Source organism: Mustela nigripes, chromosome 3, assembly GCF_022355385.1.
Source record: "Mustela nigripes isolate SB6536 chromosome 3, MUSNIG.SB6536, whole genome shotgun sequence".
Taxonomy (NCBI): Eukaryota; Metazoa; Chordata; class Mammalia; order Carnivora; family Mustelidae; genus Mustela; species Mustela nigripes.
Window position 1 is genome coordinate 165,388,435 of NC_081559.1, and position 23,405 is coordinate 165,411,839.

The window sequence follows — 23,405 nt, forward strand, 5'->3', positions numbered from 1 at the left end:
GTGGTTTAAAAACTCAGATCACAAAAACATGGTTAAAATACCATAAGTGTTCCAAACAAGGTGTTCCGACTGTCAGGGGAGGATACGGAGGATACACATACAGTTATAGTCTGTCTTCATTTGTATCTTAGCAACTGTGTTGTGTATAAAAACAATCCTATGCTATTGTAACTTTCCTTTTTATTCAAAAAAAAAAATAAGGAAAAACTCCCTGCTTTTGTAAGTCTATGAAGACATACTTTTCATAAGTAAATATTCCTACTTTTGAAATTGAGCTGTGTTATATGGGATATTTTTAGTATTTAAAATGATTCTGCTCTTACTGTTGTGGTATTTTCCTCAGCTCCATATGGATATTGTCTGTTTCCTTGTTGTCAAAGGGCAGGCCTTTTTGTAAGTCTTGAAGCATTTATTAATATTATTGCTAGTCATTATAAAACATGTGATTAAAAATGACTCAAATCACTCTCATAATGTAATATTCCACAGAAATGTCAAAATGTTGGTCAGAATTTTATGTCAACATTAAATGTGTAAAATTCTTAATCAGATGAGTCTAAGTCATAAATATTCATAATTAAAAGTGGAAAAGATCACCTTTAATAAACCTTTGTTAGAGTTGCAGGCCTATATCACTGCAGACCTGGCAATTCTGTTGAAGTTTCTTATGTCACTTGTTACTTTGTGTTCATTGCCTATTTCACGTCTATTTCTCATCTTACAAATGAATGAAATGAACTCTGTTAAAAGATGCTCTTCTTAAAGTTGCTTGCGATCCTTAGATTTCAGGAATTTTAACATAATATGAAGCAATACTTATAATTTGCCTCCTCCTCTTGTGCAATGAGTTTAGATCATTTGGCATCTTGCCTTGCAGTATCTGTGAGAGGAAGGAAACAAGCAAGAATTATTTCCTTGAATTTGCACATGACGAAGACATCAAGGCTGGGTCCATAAGTGCTACACATTTCCTGTGGCGCTTGGTTATATGCCTCAGTGATTTGTTTTCTGCCTTTTTCTGGTTTATATAGTAAACATGGAAGTACATCAGTGTGTGTTCAGAACTAAGCAAACTAATATAAATTGAAACGTAAGTGGTCTGGAGAGCAACTGGTAGGGGGTGTTCCTTATGTTACTGCTGCAGGTGGGAACTCTTCTATATTAGTGATTCTTGGATAAACTCAGAGACAGTAAGTTTCATGGTGGGGGTGACATGGAGCAGTTCTGAAATGTGTTCACTATTATTAATTATTTGCAGGAAGAGTTCATTCATTGAAATGCCCAAGTTTATTAATGACTGAAACAAAATAAACAGGTCTTGGGATACATTCCAAGAGAATGTCACAGGATATGTGAACAGGAAGAGAAGTGGCAGGTCAATATCACTGTAGGCTAGGAGAACATACTGTCATTAAATAAAAGAAAACTCCAAAGAAACTGTGTCAGTGAACTTTGAATTATGATTATCTAGAAAAGGTAGTGAGGGTCCCTCCAAAATTTTCCTGGTGACATCATCTCTAAACAAAAGTTGAAAGGGAAAATGATGCCATCAAAGTTGATTTTGGAAGAGAAACAAACTTTTGAATCATAGGACCTATGTATAGAGAATGGTCAGAGAAATCACTGGGTGAAATACTTAGCCTAGACAGATGAATTAATATTAGATGTGTTCAATCTGGAAGGATTCAGGTTGAAAAAGGGGAGCACATTGGAAATTCATAAAATAAGGTGACTGATACAGTGTAATAATGGACATTCTTACCACATTCAAAAATATTTGGCACAGGTTGTTTGCAGAAATTAAAGGTTATATTCTCATTTTAAAGAAACTTTAAAGTAGAAAAAAATGCATAGCATATTAAAGAACTAGAATAAAACCTGAGTTACTCAGCTTGGGTTTAACTCTAGCCCAGAAGTGATTAATACCACCCCAAAAGCAAACATAAACAGAAATTTACTTAGATAGGCAGAAGCTTCCAATTCTGCTCAATAGATCAATTCAATCTGACTAAACCCATATCGTAAGCATCTGGTATGTGTTAGACTCTCTTCTCAGTGCTGTGGATACAGCAGTAGACAAAAGTCAATCTCATTCTCAGGAAGAGAGACAGTAAATAAGCAAACTCATATTGTATAATATGATGGGTAATGTTGAGCACTATGAAGAAAAGCTAAATAGGTAAGGGTAATAGAATGATTGTATGTGATAGAGGAGAGTGAGAGAGAGAAGGGGGGGAAAGGGAACGGAGAGAAAGAGAGATTTTATAAGAGTGATGGAGAAGGTGAACTTTGACCAGAGACCCAGGTGAAGGGAGTGAGCTCCCAGTACCCCATACTCTGGGTGGAAACTGCCCTCCCTGTGAAGCCAGTGTCGCAGGAAGCCAGAAGAGGACAGCAGAGAGCTGGGGAGTAGGAGAGGCATAGTCCTGCCTGTGCAACAACTTGCTCTAGGAATCCGTTGGATTCCCACCACCATGGAAGGGTTGGGTGAGCCATAGCGGGGAGTTGAGCTGGAACTGGCAGAAGAGGCATGGTCACGGCATGTTTATTTATACCGAGAAGAGAAAGGCCTGCACAAAGTAAAGGTTCAAGTAGGAAATGGAAACAAGCAATTTGGGGAGGCTGTCAGGAGATACAGATAACCCCAATCAGAATCCTCCCTTTAGCCAGGGGCTTGAGGAGACTCCATCTGTGGCTCATTAATGTAGTTTCCGGAAGAGCAGTTTGGGGTGTTGGAGGATGGTATGAGTCACTTTGCTCCCTTCCATAATACCACATCCTTGTATCAGAAAGATAAAGCTTGGAAGCTGTGAATCTCAGCATTGGTTTCATCATCGTGCTTAATTATTTCTGCCAATGGGTTGCCAGACTCATTGATATGTCCCCTCCCCCCATTCCACTTCTTTCTTTCCCTCAGTTTATGTAGTTCTGTAGTTTCATTTAAATATTAAGAAATAGGGGCACCTGCGTGGCTCAGTGGGTTATAGCCTCGCCTTCGGCTCAGGTCGTGATCCCAGGGTCCTGGGATCAAGCCCCAGGTTGGGCTCTCTGCTCAGCGGGGAGCCTGCTTCTTCCTCTCTCTCTGCCTGCTTCTCTGCCTACTTGTGATCTCTATCTGTCAAATGAATAAATAAAAGCTTAAAAAAAAAAAAAAGAAAAGAAATAACTGAGGGAAAAGCCATACTTCTCTTTGGTAACAAACCCAAGCCTAGATTATTGGCATCTATCCCCTTTTCCATGTTAAGGTAAAGCAACAGAAGTATTGTATCTAGATCCTTCATACTGAAAAGAAGAAGCAAAAAGAAAACACTTCATGCAGATTTGGTTGTGGGAATAGAAACTGCTTGTTTTTCATTAGCTCCAGTGTCAAACAAATGCACTGTTTTGTTTTCTATTTTCTTTTTATTTTATTACTACTATTTTAGTTCGGAAAGTCTATTCACTTGTCTTCCATAAACGCTTCTCAATCGCGATGCTTTCTTTCCTCCTCCCTTCTGCCTGTAATGACGTGTTTTCACCTCCTCTGATGCCTGGGCCACTGGAATCAGAGTCTGCAAAAGGCAGCTCTACCATAATCACTTTGAGCGCAATAAAGAAGGCGATCTTTCCAGGCTGCTTGGTTCCTTTTTTCTTAACGGGATTAAGAAGCTGAGCTTTTAAAATTCTTGCATATAACATTGACATTTCCAGGGTGTGTTTGGACCAGGGAGTTCAAAGAGAAGGCATAAAAAAGAAAAGCCAATATGACTTTGTTTTTTACCTTGCTGGAGGAACTGTTTGTGCAAATCGCCTATAAGCTTATTGACCTGAATCTTTGACTCCTTGTTTTCTCTGGATTTGGCTGGAGTGGAGACACTGATGGAGGCCCGATAGAGCTGATTGAACAGCCCCCAGCTTTGCTTGGCTCGGACCTCCCTTCCCTTCTGCACCACCTCCCCCTCCCTCCACATGACATTATTGTTCCTTGGCAAACTCTGTTTTCCTGGATCCAGGACTTTTTTTTTTTTTTTTTTTTTTTTTACATTATTTTGAAATCCTTACATTTTTCTTACATAAGTCAACTAACAATGCAAAATGGAACAGAATTCTTTTTAGAATATAGATATAGAGGCCATGTTTATGTTGGGCTTGTACTATTTTTGTCTTCTGAGATTGGAAGAAATAAATAATACCTAGGATATTGTAGTATCACTCTTTTATGACCATCTTAAAATCCCCCAAACAGAGGTTTTTTTTTTTGGGGGGGAGGGAATCAGATTTTTTTCTTAAACCACAATTATTGGAAAAAATGAGAGAGCATTTGAAGGCAGTTTGTTCTTACAGGAACTCAGCGTTTTCTTGGTTTTGATGGAAACAGAGGGTTTATAAATTTTGTACATGACTTACTTGTGTTTTATATATGAGGGTCAGATCAAGCTTTGTCTGTCTATCTCATCTCTGATCCCAGATATATCATCATAATAAATTCAACAAAATGAAAATGATTGATTCTATGCCATGTTGACATGATTCATGATGATATCATTTATATGAATCATGTATGATAATATAGACTAATTTTTTGCATATTATAAACTCAAGTTATTGTTTTGTCTGTAAGCTGACCACCAACATATCTTCAGTGTGCAGTCTACTAATGGTATTTTTGAAATATGTTAAGACTTGATAAGATATTTAATTACCTAATTCTCTCATTATTTATAAAATAAATTCATATTGTAATAAAGTGTATTTCATTCCACTTCTACCTGGACTACATAAGATGTCAAGAGATATTTGCCTAAGTTTTAGTTAGGCAAATTAAATTTCAATTTAGTTAAATTGAAAAGTTTACTATAGTTTGTTGTTTTTGCTACAATGTTGAAAGTCAAAAGAAAAGTAAGAATTTATTTAATTTCCAGGTACTATATATATGATACATAATATAATAATAAAAATGATACTATATAGTCCGTATATGCATCTGGATATTAAAAGACATCTACATTGTTGCTTTTTAAACATTTTTTTAAATCTGATACTGAATTAATTAATCATTAATTTTAGCTGAGTAGTATAAGGAAGAACTACTTATTTATAAGTCCTTTTATTGTTATATTTTCTCTGTGATATTTTGGGTAGAATGAAGAGGCCATGTTAATTGAAAAAAATAGTTTTGATCAAGTTGTAATTGTATAAATACTTGTTTTAATTAAAATGGTTTTTTCCTATTTTATTTTTTAAAAAAAAATATATATAAAACAATTCATACAGGTGTACATTAATATTTGCCAGTCGTTAACATCTACTGACTCTTAATTTATTTTTCTATTTAAGGAAAATTTAAATTATGAAATAGCATTAGTATTAGAGAACCCTGGGAAGCCAATTTATTTTAATTATATGGAATTAACACAGTTGACAACTTTGAATCTGACTTTTGGTCATATTATGATTTTAGAAAAAATGTTATCATCTTAGAGAAACTGAGCTCTTAGAAGGAACCATGTCTCCTCTGCTTTTTATCCTTAAATTTCACACAAGTAATTTGAGAAAATGTTCTTTTTTCTGTGCTAACATATTTGAGGTTTAAGTCAAATAAGATCTTCAAAGTTCCCAATCTCCTAATATAAAATTCATATTTTCTTGTGCGTATGTAAAACTTCCCACAATGTTTTGCTGATCATTTGAGAATCAACAGAAAGAACTTGCCCCTCCATTGCCTGGTGGGGTAATCTTTATTTCTGGTGGGCCTAAATGTAGATTGTATAAAAGTGAAAAGTGAAAGCTGGGGTATGATGAATTTAATTATAGTCATAAAGTCACTTTTTTGCTGTTCTTAAAAGATCAAGAAAAATAAACGAATGTGTTATACCAATAGAGTAAATCCTGATAAGGAATGCAGATCGCTTGTTCAGCTCCTTCTTATAGTTCAGTGAGATTCCAGAGATTGGCATTAAGACTAGGCACCAATTATAATAATTACAATAATGGTAATAACAACCTTCATTTGCTGACGGCTCCTAAAAGTCAGACATCTTGCTGCACATGTATCATCTCTAATCAACTGCCTGGCCTGTAGGGTAGATGCTGTTTTCACCTGTGACTTTCAGAGAGTCAGTAACTTGGCCAAATTCATAGAACTACTAAAGGTTAATGCTGAGTTAAAACTCAGGTAGTTATACTTATGGAAATAGAGAACTGGTTTTGTTTCCAGGTGTCTATCAGTATAATTCTTGCAGAAGGAAATGAACACATCTGAAGAAGTGTGGGCATAGAAAGCATAAAACGGACTTTTTTCCAAGGTGTTCTCTAATTAAACACCTATCAAGCTTGACGTGTCAGTCAAGAATAAGGGTATATGTTAAGAAAAAGAAATAAAAAAGAAAGGCTCAGGTAAAGGAATTAGAGGTGTGCTTAAAATATTTCTAGCTAAAGACTGTCGATCCAAGCTAGCTTTCAGTAAGTGGAGTTGGCATTTTGATATAATAAAAGAGCTATATCGGATGATCTTTTAGACTCATCCCACTAACTGGATGATTACATTGCCCCGAATCGGTGACGTGAAATGAGCCACTGTTTTTCACCACCTGTTTCTTGCAAAGCTGCTTTCAGGTAATTCAGATGAATGGGGACAACCCAAAATGGGTGTACTTGGGCTGAAGCCAGTAATAAAGCCCCCCACCCCATAAAAAAGGTGTTTACAAATCCATCAAAACTGTTTGAGTAAGAATTTCAGCCCTGTGGAAAGGTGTGCAACGTGAACTCTTTAAAACAGCTTGACCTTAACACGCAATGAGACCCAATAAAAAGCAGAGAAAGAAAGGAAGGAAGGAAGGAAGAGAAGAGGGCATTGTTTGCAGGGAAAGCTCGGGCACTGTGGAAACTTTTCACTTTTTGAAGGAAATGCAGCAGCAGATGGCAAGAGTGGAAGGGAGATAAACATAGGAACTGGAAAAGTAAGCAATACATTCTAACAGGTTCTGTATCAGAGATCTGGAGAAGCGGAAAGATTAGACAAGGAACTGTTCGGAAACTTGACAGTGGCTGTATCTCACCACGTCTTCTATCCCGGAGATGGAAAGTGGAATTGCTCAGACGGTAGGCTGTGATTCTATTTTTTCTGACAGTGAGAAGGGAAGGTCTCTTTAAGGATTCTTTTTCAAGATAGAGATTTATCAAGGTAGACATCTACAGATATATAAAACACGTTGTCCTCCTACCAATTTAACAATGAGATGTGATGTCATTTCTCTTGTTGCACAGAATTAGCAAGAGACCCTCTATTTTTATTTAGATTTTTTTTTTAATGCAAATTGTGGTCCAGGCTAGTTAACCAACACTGAAAACCTATATGACTCGCTTGATACGTGGAAGCCTTGATATGTGTGTTTATACGTGACCACACATTTACAGAGGCAAAAGGGGGAAGACAGAAAGACTGTTCTTATTTCTTAAAGATACAGTCATCCAGGAAGGAAAGGAAAACAGATGTAGGTGAGAAAGGGAATAAATGTAAGGAGTGGAGAAAGCATTACGTTTGGGGTGATGAAGGCGTATATTCATTCTCAAGCTTCCTTGCTGTCTTGAGCATCTTTCTAGTAAGGAAGCTATTGCCCAGCACACACCTGCCTCACCCAGTCCTTGAGCCTTGGGCTCCTACATCCTGTCCCGGTGGCTGAATAATAGAGCGGATACTGAAATACGGGAACTCATAACAAGAAACTATATTACAAAGATATAGCGTGATATTGGGAAAAATGGACAAGGAAAATCGCATATATCCTAAGGAAAATCCAATTTGGAAAAGAAAGGTGTTTTCTCTATTAACACTGGCAGTTAAGTTGGAGAACTTCTAAGGTAGCCCTAAAAATCAGATCACTAAGTAAAAGAACAAATTTTGAAAATCTACTAAAAAAGGTGAATTTTATTTTTAAACTTCAAGTTGCCAAGTCAATATTAGATATATCCATTTACGTTTTTGAGTTTATTTAGCGATCGTTTAGCTATTTTGATTTTAAATAGTATATGAACATCGGAAAGTTCAATAGTGTAGCTTCAGGACTCACTTGCATAGACTTGCATGTCCCTGACCTGATTTTGTAATTATGGATTTGTATTCTTCTTTTAAAGAGGGCCTCCCAAATTGTATAAGCTTTGGGCTCTAGAAGGCCTGAATCAACCTCTGTTAGTACCTTTAGGCAACATGAGCGAGCTCTAGGAGATAGCAGTGATCAAGAATGTTAAGTCTGGTTTCAAATTCCTAATTTGGGGGAAACCACAAAATAGATTCCTAAATGTCTTGGCATTAAGGATATCTGAATTCCAAATATATTATCTTTATAGGGTAAGTTCCCCTGTGCCTATAAAGACCACAAATACTCATGAAATTACTGGGTTAAAAATTAACGCAGAGAGGGGAAAAATTCTCCCACGATTCTAAAAATCTGGACGGTGCTGTGGATACTATCTCTGTTTTTCCTGCGTTATCACCAGCAACCAAGGACCTCTTGCTGGCCCTGAGGGGGGAGGTGGTGTGGGAAGACCTTGTGGTAAAAAGAGTCTAAATGGGTCTTGTGATAACAGACTTGGGACTCTGACTCGTGGTAGAAGCCAGATACCGATCTGAGTTGGGACGAGGCTAATGTGACCTAGAATACTTTTTTTCCCCTCTTTTTTGCTCAGATATGCAAACTTCATCAGGATTAGATTTAGCTGTAAGACTAGTTTCCTGGAAGCTGCCTCAAAACTCTCCGGCTTACATCCCATTGTCCAGAACTTAGTCTTAGGAGCAGTCCACCTCACTAAAGGGGAGACTGGCAGACGTGGTCTTTATGACCAGGCGTCCACATGCCCAACTCTACATTCTGTTACAATAAAGAGTAAACTTATGCAAAGGGCATAGCTTTTCTTTGTCTTTACTTCATGACTCAAAGTATTATGCCATCAGTCCATTCAAAATGCATGCTTTATCCAGTTTGATGAATATTAATTGAATATGTACTATGTCCAACATTGTGGGGCATGCTGTGCTTAGCATGTAAGTAAACACAGGTAAGTCCCTGGCTGTTCTGGAGTTTACATGATCATGGGGAGGCAGACATTAATAAAATAATCACACAAGTGGCACAGGGTAGTTTGATATAGTGAGGAAGGTGAGAGAAAGTGGCCTTCAGAATCCAATACTTGAGCTGCCGCCTAATGCTGCATAGGCATTAAGTAGGTGAAAAGAAGTAATAGTGTTTCAGGTAGATGGAACAGTGTGTCATCGGCAAGAGCCTGATGCACAGGCAAAGAGGGCAATGGAGACTGTGGTGTGAGTTGACCCTGGAGAGATAGGTGTGGGTCAGAGAGATGGCCGTGATCCGAGATGAAGGACAGAAATGATGAGAAGCATGAGAGGAAGACAGGTATCTTGAAAGCTGAAGCATTAAATGCAAATCTGAATGTCTCACAAGTCTTTGTAGAGAGAAAAAAATGGGGGTGAGGTGTGATTTTGATTGCCAAGCAGTAGGAAAAATAAGGTTCATCAGGAGAAATAATTGTTATCCTCTATTTTGAGCTCTGAGAATCATTCATCGTTAGGGTGTTTGAACTAACGTTGGACAAAGGGCATTCAGATATGGACCGGAGTTGTTAGCTGCTGTCCCAGAATATGTGTTCTCCATTGGGCTTTTGCACTTTGGGTGTGTGGCTTAAATAAAGTCTATTTATAATCAGTAAATTTTATTACAGTAATGGAACACTATGGTAATGAGGAATTACTTATGAATCATAGTCTTAAATGGATTTGGGTTATGAGAGTGGAGAGACCTCTTCAGGATGAATCATTTTGTTAAAAAGGAAAGAACAAACAATAAGATTGCAGGAAAAGCAGTATTCAGATATTACCTTCTTCAGGTGGCTTGATCTTTCTGGATTGGGCTGCTTTATTGAAGAGACCGTTTCACAGACAGTGAGATTTGCCTTTATTTTCTGTTGTTGTTGAAGACAGTGAGTCCTACAATGAATGCTGGGTCCTTGAAGAATGAAGCCAGGAAACTGAAGGAATAGTGGTGTCTTGATAACAGAACTGATCTGTGAAAGATAGATTACAGTTCACAGTATCTTCACTTATCTTTACTTATATATTATCAGGCATAACTTTCTGCTTTAGAGCAAGAAGTGCCTTAATTATATAGAATCCTCCTCTGAATGAAATATAGTTGTTTCAGTGAGGGGTTTTGGAGGGCAGTGGGGAGAGAGGTAGTGAGAAGGGGAAAAGATAATAAGAAAAAATACTTAAATATATAAACTTTGAAATACACATTCTAGAAGCATCTTTGTAAAGGGGGGGGTGTTTTTTATGTTTCCGACCTTGCTTATGTATTGACTCTTTCAAAGGCCCATTGAGAGAAGTAATGCGAAGCAAAAATTCTTGGATGATATACTGCTGAGAATGTGCCTTATTTTATCTTATATGGAAATTTCCTTTATGCTCCAGATCTTTAGTGAACTTAAATGTTGAGGAAAGCTCTTTTCACAAGGAGGATGATAGTCACATCTAGGGTAAACGTTTAGGATTAGAACTATAGAAATAATTTATAAATCACTGTGCTGTCTTCCTAAGTTATTAATACTTTATTTGTGACTTTTATATAAGTACCATAAACATCAGCATGTTCAATAATCTCCTCTTACTAGCTATAATAGAATACCACAAATTACAGTAGTCACCCATTAACTGTAGAGATTGAGTTTCTTCTCAAAATAACAGGTTTAGCTCTGGACCACTGTCATCAGCTGCTCCAAAATTGTTTCTTCATCCAGGGTCTGAAAATTTATAGACCAGTAAATATGGGATCTATTCTTTTGATCTGTTTAATTGCTCATATTCTGGAATATGAAAAAAAGTTATTGCCAAAGCAATGACATATTAGATAGGTTAAAGAAGTCATGTGTGTTTTTTAAAAAGAATTGTCCACAGAATATAACTATCTAGAATATGGCAAAATCCTACATTTTCTTATACACTTGGAGCAAGTTAAAGGAGAACTTGAGTCAGACACCAACACAGGGATCCACAGTATAATGGACATTTTCTTTTTCAGGTGCTGGAAATGTTTAGATTTAGCTGTTAGCAAAAAGGGGTAACGTTTGCATAATTTTATTTTTGTATCCAGTGATATAACCATAGGTGTAATTTGGCTACGCAGAGTTAGTCTATCACAACACTTTTGTCTGGTTAATCTATTACCAAACTGTTATTTTAAGCCCAACAATATCGTGGGGCTATTAGGCAAAGCAAACAAAAGCAGAATCTTAAACTTAAATGTCCTCGCCCTTCAATACGAAGCTGGAGTGTTCTGTTTTTGACTGTTACAGTCCTTTAACCAAAGCTATCTTGTCTGATGATAAAACCATAAGTGTATGAAGCTCACACATTTTTCATCTCTTTTATGACCTTATCTTTCATGAGCGGCTTCTGTAAAGGTATCCTAACTATAGGAAGCACCTGGAAAACATATGTGATATCTATTCTCTGATAAGCAGTGTGAACAAGAAAGTAGATCTGTCAGTTCTGAACTGTTCATTGTTAAAAAATACTTTGATGATTTAGCTGATTGCAAAATACATTATAGGGATGACTAACAGCTGCAGTAACACTCCTAGTCAAGAAAGTTCAATAGTTACATTGTACAAGAATTTCTATAAGAGGTTAATATTGATAGGAACTACATGGATTAAAGGAGCAGGGCTGAGAAGGGCTGTTTTCTTGTGTGACTGCTCGCAAACACTGCTGCTGTTTGTGCTGGAAAAGTGGCTTTCTTAGAACGTGGCAGATCTTTAATTTATACAGAAATGTCTAACGTTGGGTGAAAAGATGTTTGTGCTTATGAAATTATTTTTGCCTAGCAAGTAGAGCCACCGCTTTTACCACCTTGCCAACAATACCGAATATAGGATTTAAAGATTCTGTTTCATGTGTTTGGGAGACTATATTTGAGTGCATTTCCCCGAGTCATTTGTGCTGTGTATTCTCTTACTCAATAACACCTTCAATTTCCTCCTATAGGCCTCTCATTGATTCTGAAAACCAGACTAAGGAAAATGGAAGGGCCTACAAAATATGTATGATATCTTTTAACAGAGCAACAAAAGAGTTTAATCTTGCAATGGAAAACCATTAACTCCATAGCCATAATTTTAGAAATATTATAGATTTTGTTACTGCTTGACATTTATTCTGTTTCATCTTTTTATGAATTGGTCTCTGGATATATATATATATATATATATATATACATATATATATATATATATATATATATAGTGGTTATCCCATTAAATGTGTTTGTGCTTTGCTAAAAATACACTGAAATTTCTATTTAAAAGTATGTGAATAAAGAATGTAGCAAGTAAATGAATAGATGTCAGATGCATTCCTAGCTCTTTCTTTAATTCTCTCTCTGGCATCCTTTTCTCTCTTCTTTTCCTCTTCCTACCAACAAAGCTTTTGAAGCAATATCTTAACAAACTTGTCATTATTATCTTGGCTATTAATTATTCATGCCATTTTTCATAAGCTACTTAGAGTACTGATTTCAAACATGTAAGAATCAAAAAATGGAGAGAAGGAAGAAAAAACAACGGTCAGTAAAGCCATTTCCATTCAAATCAAGAAGAAACTGGAGCTGGATTAGTATCAAAATAAAGTTCTATTTATAAATTCTCTGTGAGAATTAATGTATTGAATGAGAAGAAGCCAGTCGCAATTGTGAGGGGGTAGGAAAAAGTGTTTCTTTAAAGTACTTCAGAGATTTCACATTTGATTAGATTATTTTTTAATCATTTCATTTTTCATTAGTAAAAAGATTAAAAATGAATTGGGTGAAAACATTACCATAAAAATGAGAGTTAGTTTCCCAAGATAAACTTAGAAGATGAAGGGTCTGAAAGTTGACAAATGTGACGTATTTTAGTTATTAAATAGAAATAATGTGCCGAAGGCAATTAATTAGCAAATGTAATGATACTGTAGTAGGTTATGGTAAAAAGAATGAAACCAACACCTAATTTTATCACTCGTCAGTGAGCAATGGTAATTGGTTAAACATCTATGTGTAGTTGGTTTACAGAGTTCTAAGTCAAATAGTATACTTGAGAAAAAATCATGCCTATAAATATTATATCCTCAAACATTTCATTTTAATATGTAAGCATAATGAAGAAACAAGGCTTATGATGTGGAGAGGAGAAGCAGCTATCAGATCCCATCTATCTCTTTGTTGCTTGATACTCGGTAGGGTATCACTGTGATGTCCTGCTAGGTTTGGAGTATGGTCACCGGAGTCAGACTGACGTGGCTTCAGTTCTTGGGTCTGCTAGCAGTGTGTGGGTTTCTTCTCATATTTCTGCCTCTTGGCTTACTCTTCTGAAATACAGGGATACCATACAGGCAGAACTCAGGCAATGTTCATAAAGCATTTAGCTAGTGCTAAGTGGTTCTCAAGAAATGGTAGCCATGTTTAGGTTTAATATAGATTCTAAGCCTGAGGACATGTTCTCTGCTTTATTTATCTTTATAAGTTTAGTATGTGGCACATAGTAGATGTGGAGATGAATATAAATTTAATTTCAGCCCATTTAGTTTTCTGCACTCAAGTGTATCACTTCCTATGACATTCTTGGGTTTTTGGTCATCTTTTGGCAATTTTTTTCTTTAAGAAAATATGATTAAATGATCGAACAAGGGCTCTAAACTATTCTTCTGTTCTTAGATTTATTTTTATTAATGTGATATATACTGCACATTTACCCAGTTTTAAAATAGCTCAAAACAGTTGCAACATGTAATTTCTTTGGAGCTGTTAATTGTATACAATCAACTATCTTTACAGTGTTTCTTTAACTAAATACCCTACAATATTTATTTTCAGTAGTTCTAATTATACGTGCTGCATAATGAAACAAATTAGAGCAAATTGTTCCATGAATCAGGATTATCAATACTGAGTATTGCTCCAGATGTTGGTGAAAGTTGAAATCTAAGCCCTATAGTTCCATTTTGGCAGTTAAGTGACATTTAATGAAAGTATTTTATTATGTGAAATTACTAGCCCAATCAAGCCCCTAATAGGCTGAATTATAATATTTTCATTTTGAGTGATTTACCAGATTTCTCTGTGCATTAGGGATCTGCTGAGATTAGTAGTCACCCTGCTATTTTTGTTTCCCAATAGATAGTATATGAGGATGATCCTGCATAAATTTAGCCTAGACTGAATAAAAGAAAGGACTTGATTCATTTATTCATCACACAGTAGCATTTCTCAAAGCCATTTCTCTTAGCATCTTAAAACTTTGCATGGATTCTACTTTTGCATCATTGAAATGTCTTTAGTTTCACCACCATTTTTCCCATGCAGCAACTTAATTACTGTAATGTTTTTTATATGGCATTTTTGGGGGGTGATGGCTTTCATTTTTAAATCCGAGAAATGGTTTCCAATCATGGAGCCTCAGGACATTCAACTTACAGAATTCAGGTTTACCTAAGGTCATGTCTCCAAAATTTCAGAAATCTTTATTGGGTTCTTCCTCCAGGGAACTTCTACTACACCAAGACTGGGTTAGATGTCATTTTAACATGGGCTCCTGTCATATGTTGGACTGCTCCCATCAAAGTATTTGCTGCATGAGATTGTGATCTATTAATCTGTCTCTGTTTTAGTCTGTAAATTATATTAGAAAAGGAGCCATCTTTTTTTTTTTTTTTTTTTTTTTTTTTTTTTTTGTATTCTTGGTGTTCAGCATAGTGCCTGGAACTCAAAAGCTAATTTAATGCATTAATAAAGAATGGCTTATATTATATCTGTTCAATAAAGATGTACCTTTCTAGATTCAACTGGATTCTTTTAACTTTTAATTTTTGTGGTTATTTTGATTATTCTGTAATATAGTCTTCCAAACCTACCTATTTCCCAATACATTTCTCATTATTTTTCCTTCTAAATATGTAATTTGCCTAAAAAAATATTGCAGAGTAGACTTAACTGTAGTCTCACAAAAATTTTGGGCAAGAATGTCTGAGACATGGGTTAGAGTGTTGTTATGGAGTGAGTAAGGGAGAACTCAAAGACCAGATGTCTGACAAAATGTGTTCATAGAAATTCAATAAATATATGTTGGTTACTGTATTTGTGTCACATGATCATTTCAGCCCCTACCTAAATACCTTAAATGTTTTTCACTGCCTTCAGTATGAAGAACTATGGAATTAATTATACAAGCTTCTCCATGGCCAATGCCATTTTATGCTTCTGGTTTCTGAATTTCTGTATTGTATGTGTTTTCATTTGGAATTATTCATGGACTACTTTGACTGTAGGTTTTCATCAGTGGTTACTTCTCTTATGCATATTACCTAGCTCCTTTACTAGATTATATGGTCCTTAAGAGAAAGTATATATTTCACTGTATCTTCAAAAATATGCATTATAAATGTTAGTGATTGATTAAATTGTGCATGGCATCACATGTTTCCAACAATTTAAATGTAATAGTAGAATTTAGAAAGATTTACTCCTTTGTGTGGCCATCAGAGTGGTATAGTCAGTAATTAAATATAAAACTTAACTTATCCAAATGGTTCTGCCCAGAATTTTACTATCTGGGCCTTGGGTATGTCATTTTTAACAGCATGTCTCATGCTTGCTTCAATATGTGTTGCTCTAGGATTATTCAGCTATTTCAGTTGTGCACAGCTCTGTACTCAGATGGTGGGAATGTGGCATGGCAAATGCAAGAAAAGAGACTCAAATTTAATTCCTAGCCTTGAATAAACTCCTGTTTTTGGTGAATTTTATGATGCCCCTTCATGCTTTCCTATAATCCTATTTCCTTCTTGTTGAGGAGGGGACATCTACCAAAACCTGCTTCCATCACTCATCCTGTGATGACTGGGAAGCACTTACTGCTCAAGCATGAGAAGGTTTGGGAAAAGTGTCTTATGTATATATAAATATGGTAGCTATAAGATCAAACATAAGTTACTAGTCCGGTGTGTGCATCCATTTTGTAGTCAGTAAATTTCTCTAATTTGGCTCAGATCATCTTCAGAGTCTCCTCCTTGTTTGAAGATTCATAAGACATGAGAAAAGTTTAAAATTATAGGTTGCATTCTTTACTCTTCACTGTTGGGGAGGATATTTTCCTTTATAAGCTCCCCTGCATTATTGTCCTGAGGTAAACCTGCACTCAGAAGTGGAAATGCAATCAAAAGCTTGCTGGAGTAGTTGGCAGAGATTAGTGTGGTTTCTAGTGTCCATGAAGAATGAAGTGTCATAAAGGTCATATCTTCCCAAATTAACTCAGTATCCTGGGCGTTCTCAAGAAGGTTAAGTTGTTCTACTGATTATTGCATTAGGTAGCATTGAATCAACTGGTGAAGAAAGTTTTCAAGTTTCTATTCTTTGTGTATCAGTGAGAATGTTTCATCTTTCTATTGATGTGACTTAAATAGCTTCACTTGTTACTTTTCCTTTCTATTACAGGGAAATGAAACCAGAGACTCAGAGTCTATTATAGACACAATATGGAGAAGTTAGTAATGTTAACTTTATTTTATTGTATTTATTTTATTATTGCCTTCTGTTATAAGCATCTAATACTGATTTTTCTAGTAATGATAAGTTTTGTTGTAAAAAAATGTTTATGTGTTATAAAAAGTGAGCCTATTTAAAAAATGTTTACTATAAATTATTGTATAAGCCATGACTGGACAAAAGCCATGAACATAATAGTATAAGGAGCTTGGGAAGAAATGGAATGCTTTAGGAAGAGCCCCAGAAAGAAACTGATAACTTGGTCGGTGGGTTTTGCCAAAGAGTTTGGTGAAGGGACAGCATACAAGATGTGGCTAGAGCTAAGGGAACAAAACCAACAAGGAACACCCTGAAGCACCCAGGGGCTGGAAAGAGGGGGAAACTGTTAGCCCTCCTGATGTGATTGATGTGAAGAGTCAGGGGAGGTGACAGTGATGCAAGAGTGTGGGAAAAACAGGGACCCCTTCCCAAGAGTGCTGATTGTACAACGCAGCCATTGCTCACAAGTGGAGACCATTCAACAGCATGCAACTGAGGAATATGGACCTGTCTTCTCTCTTCCTGCCCTTGGACCCTCTGATCTTATCAGTGCCTTCCATTGACTGAACCTAACCAGAAATCGGAACAAAGCAGCCCCAGTGATGAGGTCCACAGAATTCTGCCTCCATGGGGCACAAAGTACCAAGTAGAACATGGGGCGGGGGTGGGGGGAGTCAATTGAGGCAAACAGGAAGAGGCAAGCAGAGAAAAACCAGCTCATACAAGTGTCAGGGTTCTCTGCCAAAGGTAATACCTAATCATTCCAGTTATGCCATTCTGCTACCTGCAAGGCATTAGCTCAATACTTACATATATGCAGGGATACTCTTTAAAGTGTTTAGCGACAGGTACAACCTGGGCTCTGGGGAAGGGTCTCATTAGACAGGGGCCAAGACAGGCAGTGTACAGCTGAACAGCACCTAGTTAGCTCAGGGTTCATGGTATTTGAGAATATTAGAAGACAGTAGAGCGTACTTTTTTATGCAGGCTGAGAACCATCCCTCTTTGTGTCCGAGAAGTAAGAGCAGAACTCTCCCACTGATCTTATAAGATAATTGGTTGATGTGTCTATGTTGTTCTGTGTGACCTGCAAAAAGGAACACAGATTAAAACTCTTATCTTACTCCTGAGCCTTTGTATCTTTCTTATGGCAATTGGACCTTGTCTTGCACTCTCATTATTTGTGAATTTACTTCTTAAATCATTTTTATACTACTTCCAAAAAGGTGTTGTATTTTTCCATATATACCCTATTGCAGTTCCTTAAACAGGGTAGATACTCAGTATCTATTATTTTATGGAAAAAATTTCATTGCTCCTCATGGTGATCATCCTGAAAAGAAGAGAGAACTCAACCTTCAAAGATCCTTCAATTCCAGACATGGGGCTTGGTGGCGTGGGGTATGTTTAATTCTTTGTTACCCGCCAGAGCCAATGATCCTCTGTTATGGAAATTAAGACAATGGAGCTGTCACTGGGCTTCTGCATGCTCTCTACTTTTATTCCACTTTTTAAGATGATTCATTTTGTGAAGCTATGTATTGAAATGAATAAAAAATGTATAGAGTTTAAAGTTCGAAATTCATCAACATCACATTAATGTCAATTGTAATAATAATAGTTTCCTGAAAATTTTGTAATTTCTAGGTTACTTGTAAAGATTTTAAGAATTTGATGCATTTTTGTGTGTGTGTGTGTGTATGTGTAATCATATAAAGAGTTAAGTACTATTATAGATTTGGGCAACTATGTGGGAAATAGGGAACTGAATACTTCAGAGAAAGTCTAGGAGGGCAAGCAATTTAATTTAAAAAATTTAGGCATTATTAGATTCAAGGTTTAGTTGCCATGTTTTTGGTAGCAGTCTTTTTATTTCTGACATCACATTTTCTTGTATTCTGGGTTCTGATCTCTGTGATCATTGATAGTAGCTATATTATGGAATATGATTGTGTGTACATTGTGACCATGGAATACTTTCCTATAAAGCAGTTACTTTATCACTTAAAGTGAAGGTACTCATAAATTAGACTTTTGACTTACAAAATGCAATTGCACTGTTAATGTATCTTCTTTGCCATGACTGTATTTTGTTCAAAATATATTACATTTTCTTTTCTTATGTGGAAATGAAGGCATGAAATTCTGTGAACTAGTTACTCTTATCAGGAACAAGTATTGCTTGGGTGGCTCAGTCGGTTAAGCATCCAATGCTTGATTTCAGCTCAAGTCATAAGATCTGGGCCCTGCATTGAACTTTCAGTGGGGTCTGTGCTGGGCGTGTAGCCTGCTTAAGATTTTCTCTCTCTCTCTGTTTGCTCTCCGCACCCCGCCCCCACTGTCATGCTCTCTCCCTTCCTCTCTCAAAAAAAAAAAAGAAGGGAAGAAAAGAAAAGAACAAGTATAGCTTTATAGCTTCTTGCATTGTGAAGACTTGAGTCACTGGCTTATCTTATATACCACATAATGCTAATCATTTAACATGGCCTTTTAATATCCATTTTAAAAATACAATGAAGTTTTAACAAGTTTAAAGCTGGGGGGAAGCCTCAAAATATCTGCATTCAACCCAGCACAAAAATAGGTCTTACCCTAAGCCTTTAATTGTTTCTGTTTTGCTGTATCTTGCCTTTACAAAAATTATTATTTGGAAATATGGGAGCTAAATTTTTCTGTATTGAGAGCAGTATAGTCATTACATACTGCTTTTTAGTTTTCTTTATATATAATATTAATAAAACTTCTATAGGGAAGTTCTTGTTTATAACCGTTAATTTCATTTATTCATTTATGGATGACTAATATTGATTTTCTTTATTGTAAAGCCATAGTAGATATGAAAATGATAAATCATGGGCATTTTATCTACATAATGACAACTATATGTAGCAAACATATACTTAGACAAATGCTAAGGACATCCCTTTGCCAAGATCTAAATGTCAAATAGAGAGCTTTAATTACTTCCCCTTCTCTCTGTGTGTCGGTGTTTTCCAGGTGATGATGAAGGAGTCCAGGAAACGGCAGAATCAGATGCGGACACACAGTCAGAAAAGCCAGGCCAGCCTGGAGTTGAGACAGACGATTGGGATGGTCCAGGTAGGACAGAAAACTTAAAATTCAACCATCTGTTGCTACTATCAGGAATTCACTTTTTTTTCCTTTAAATTTTAATTAGGTTGTAAAACTCTTACAATCTCAGCTCGTGTGTGTGTGTGTGTGTTTACTAAGGTTATGGTAGAAGTTTAAATAAATGTCATTATTTAAAGAAGATTTTTTAATCTTTTTGCTAAACTATAAAAACCAGTGTTACTTCTGCTTGAAATCTCTCTTTTTTTTATTACATAGTCATCTAAGAATTAGTTCGTTCTCCTTGCTTTTATTTATTTTTTTTTAAAAGAAATATTTATGCTATATCTACATTCAAATTGGGAAGGATTTTTAAACTTTTAAGTAGGTAAAAATACTATAAAGAAATACTTTCAATTTAGTAATGTTGTAAATCATAGACTAAATCTCAATTTGTATTTAGAAGTTTAGACAATATCAACAGATACTCCCATCTGATTCAAGGTTTTGACAACATTTTAATTTTTATGAATGATAACTAAATTTGATTTTAAGAATCCTGATGTTGAACCATTTTGAGAAACACACAAAAAATGATCAAAATACTCCTACTAAACACCAGTATAATTTTATGGATATATGTACAGTTCATAAGAACTCAATCGGAAAAAAAAAAGAAAACCTTTATATTTGATGCCAAGTAATTTACAACTGGATGGTATATTTATAAATGGAGACTATTATGTCATAGGACTTAAAAGATAGAAGCGAGTTTTTGAAATAGTTTTAGCCATAATTTCTAAAGCGGTAACATTTTTCATTAAGAAAGATCCCTATATTTCAATCACATTTTCACCCTTGCATGACTTTGCAAATTGCTCTCTGCTGTGCGTGAAGAAGAGAGGAACTCCAGTGGTAATTTTCTGAAATCAGCAGCTGGAAAATATAATGCAAACAAAAATGAAGATGCAGTATAGCTGATTATTATGATGTCATTTCTAATGTTATTCATGATACACACAAATGTTTGGATTCTGTATACTATAGCATAGTGGTTCTACAAGATTTTGGATCAAAATGTTTTATATTTAAAGTGCCATAATACCACCTTTTAAGAGTTTGAAAAAAGATGGAGACTTCTGGCATTTTCAAATTATTCCATAATGTTTCTGTCTTCTCGATGTAGGGAAGAACTCCTTTAATTAAAAAAAAAAAAAAAAAAAAAATCTTTGGAAAACTTTTTTTTTCTTGTAGATTACATTTAATTTAAGAAGGGTGGATGAAGTTTATACTGTATGTTTCTTTATTCATGGAATTAAGTATGTATATGCTACTTAGAAGAGTTTTTGCATTTAAAATTGGGTTAGATGGCCTTTTGGATATGCCTGCTTGCAAAGTGTGAGTTCTGGCTTCTCTCAATAGAGTCAGCTTGGAGGGGGAGGTTTTTTCCTTTACTTGGGGCTGGGGCCCACAGTATTCCCTACAATTTGGGAGCAAGTAAGCAAACTCAGAAGGTGGTAAATTATTAAAAATATAGTGCACAATCAATGCCACCTTTTTCAGGAATTTTTTCCAGAAGTAAACTGGTGCTGTTAGCTTACAGAAAGAGAGACAGAGAGGAGGAGCAAGGTGAAGAATGCTGTATCATTCAGGATGAGATTTTTCACTTTTGAGTTCAATTTAGTTTATGTGTCTGATTTAATGAAATTTTTGTTTAGCTGTTATCATGAAGATGTTTATGCTTTTTTCTGTGGCACATGAGACTATGTAAAAAGTTTAAGGGAAAAATGTATGTCTCTAAGCAGGTGGGTCTTTAAGAAAGTTCTTTTTCTGTATGTTGTAAAGTTGATCGCAGGTTTTTCCCTAGAGATACTTTACAGTAAAAAGGGTTTTCATGATTTTGAAACCCCCGAATTAATGGGGTTGATTCATAACAAAGGAATATCTGTTGGATGTTTATTTTTTAAGGTAGAAATTTCATTAGTTTCCTTCAGTCAGAACAAAGATTAGGGGATGTTTTTTCACTTCTGCTATTGCCTAAATAATGATTATATAAATATTTTACCCCAATTTTTATTATTAGCGAAACATGGTTGGTACTTTCCAACTGTATCAAGGAGAGAAAATTGCCCAAATTTTAGTAACAGTTTCCCAACATGTTAAAAATTAAGCACTCTATTCTAAAGGTTTAACTTCAAATTCTGGATTTGTCACTCTGCTGAGTGATTTTTGACAAATTGTTTACTCTTTCTGTTCCTATATCCTCATTTGTAAAATGTAGAAAATAACGTTCACACTTTTTAGGGATTTTGTGGGAACTAAATCAGATCATACACATAAAATTCTACTCATTATTATTATGGCTTTGGAATTTTTGAGCCTTGAAGGAGACCCATTTAAAATTCTTAGCATTTTTTTTAAAGTCCAGTAATATATCTGATACAATTTTTTAAAATACAAAGCATCTAGTTTTGAATTTAACCACAAATGATGGGTGAAGGCATGAGGTTATTAGGTGTGATTTCAAGGTTCCCCTAATTTAAAGTTTTCCCACCCAGTCCTGATAGTCACTCTAAGATAGATAGCTTTCTCTAAATAAAAATAGAATAGAATCAAAAGACCAGGAAATTATCTAAAGAATTTGAGGCATAGGGCTGACATCATTTAGGATGAATCAGGATTTATCTTATTTTTAAAGAGTTTGAAGGAGTTTGATTGAAGACGACTCCACAACCTTTCTTGATGGCTCAATTCAGTAATGAATCAACTCTTGTTTGAAGTGTTCGTTCCATTTTTATCAGACGCAAATCCCCCGGTGCCCATTATTTCTTCTTATGTGTTATCCAACTAAAAGGTACATTTAGTAATTGCTCACACCTTTGTTAACTCTTATGACTAGGCAGAACCTAAACAATCTTTAGAAAAATTATCTTACATTTGCAAACATTTCTACGGTGAAATTTTTTAATGTTTAAATAGTTGTGACGCTTACTTAAATATTCTTCAAGTTCTTATGAATCTCTCGCTGTTTGAAGGGAAAGGTAGGGCCACACCAAACTAATAGAGTTCAGGCCAATGTAAAAGTCATTATCTCATGATTTCAGATTTTCACACAACTGTTTTTAAGTTTTACTTTCCTTTTTTGCTCTTAAAAAAATTACCGTGCTATTACCTTGCTTGGAATCTAAGTGATATGTTATTTGATGTCTACTCTCTCTTCCTCTGCATTTGCCTGTATTTCATTTCTGTCTCTTTTTAAAGTAAATACCCCTTCTTTTCTTTTATCCCCTCGAAAGCACTTCAGTTTACCAATAGTCCTATACATTTAATTATTCAATAAATAGTCATCATGCAGTAATAATTGTGGAAAGTGTAGGGGGAAGTCCAAAGGCATTTCCCTTTTTTGATGCGCTTTCTCTTCTTTAATCTTTCAAAATGATTCATGGATTGTCACTGATGCAATCAATAATTAAGCATGAGGACCTACTGCTTTAAACTACAGAAGAAACTGGAAAAACTTTTTAGAGTCAGATCTATGTTCGCACTCTGACACTTAACAGTCTTGTGATCTCAAGCGTATTAAACGGCCAGGACCTCAGTTTGCTTATCTTTAAAATGGGAAGAATAGTATTACTTTGAAACTTTGTTATGTGGATTAAATTTGAAAGATGGTATATAGAAAGTATCTAGCGATAGCTCGGGAGAACTTGGGTTTTGGTAGATGTTAAGAGT

The 23,405-nt window shown here is 35.5% G+C and overlaps 1 protein-coding gene across 2 annotated transcripts in view; it reads left to right on the top strand.

Moving 5' to 3' along the window:
* ZFPM2 (zinc finger protein, FOG family member 2) overlaps window positions 1–23,405 on the top strand; it is a 458,266-nt gene that overhangs the window by 101,739 nt on the left and 333,122 nt on the right. For both annotated transcript variants that reach the window (XM_059395028.1, XM_059395029.1), the window contains one exon: window positions 19,602–19,703. In XM_059395028.1, coding sequence (XP_059251011.1) covers window positions 19,602–19,703 — 102 coding nt within the window. The remainder of the gene's footprint in view (window positions 1–19,601; window positions 19,704–23,405) is intronic.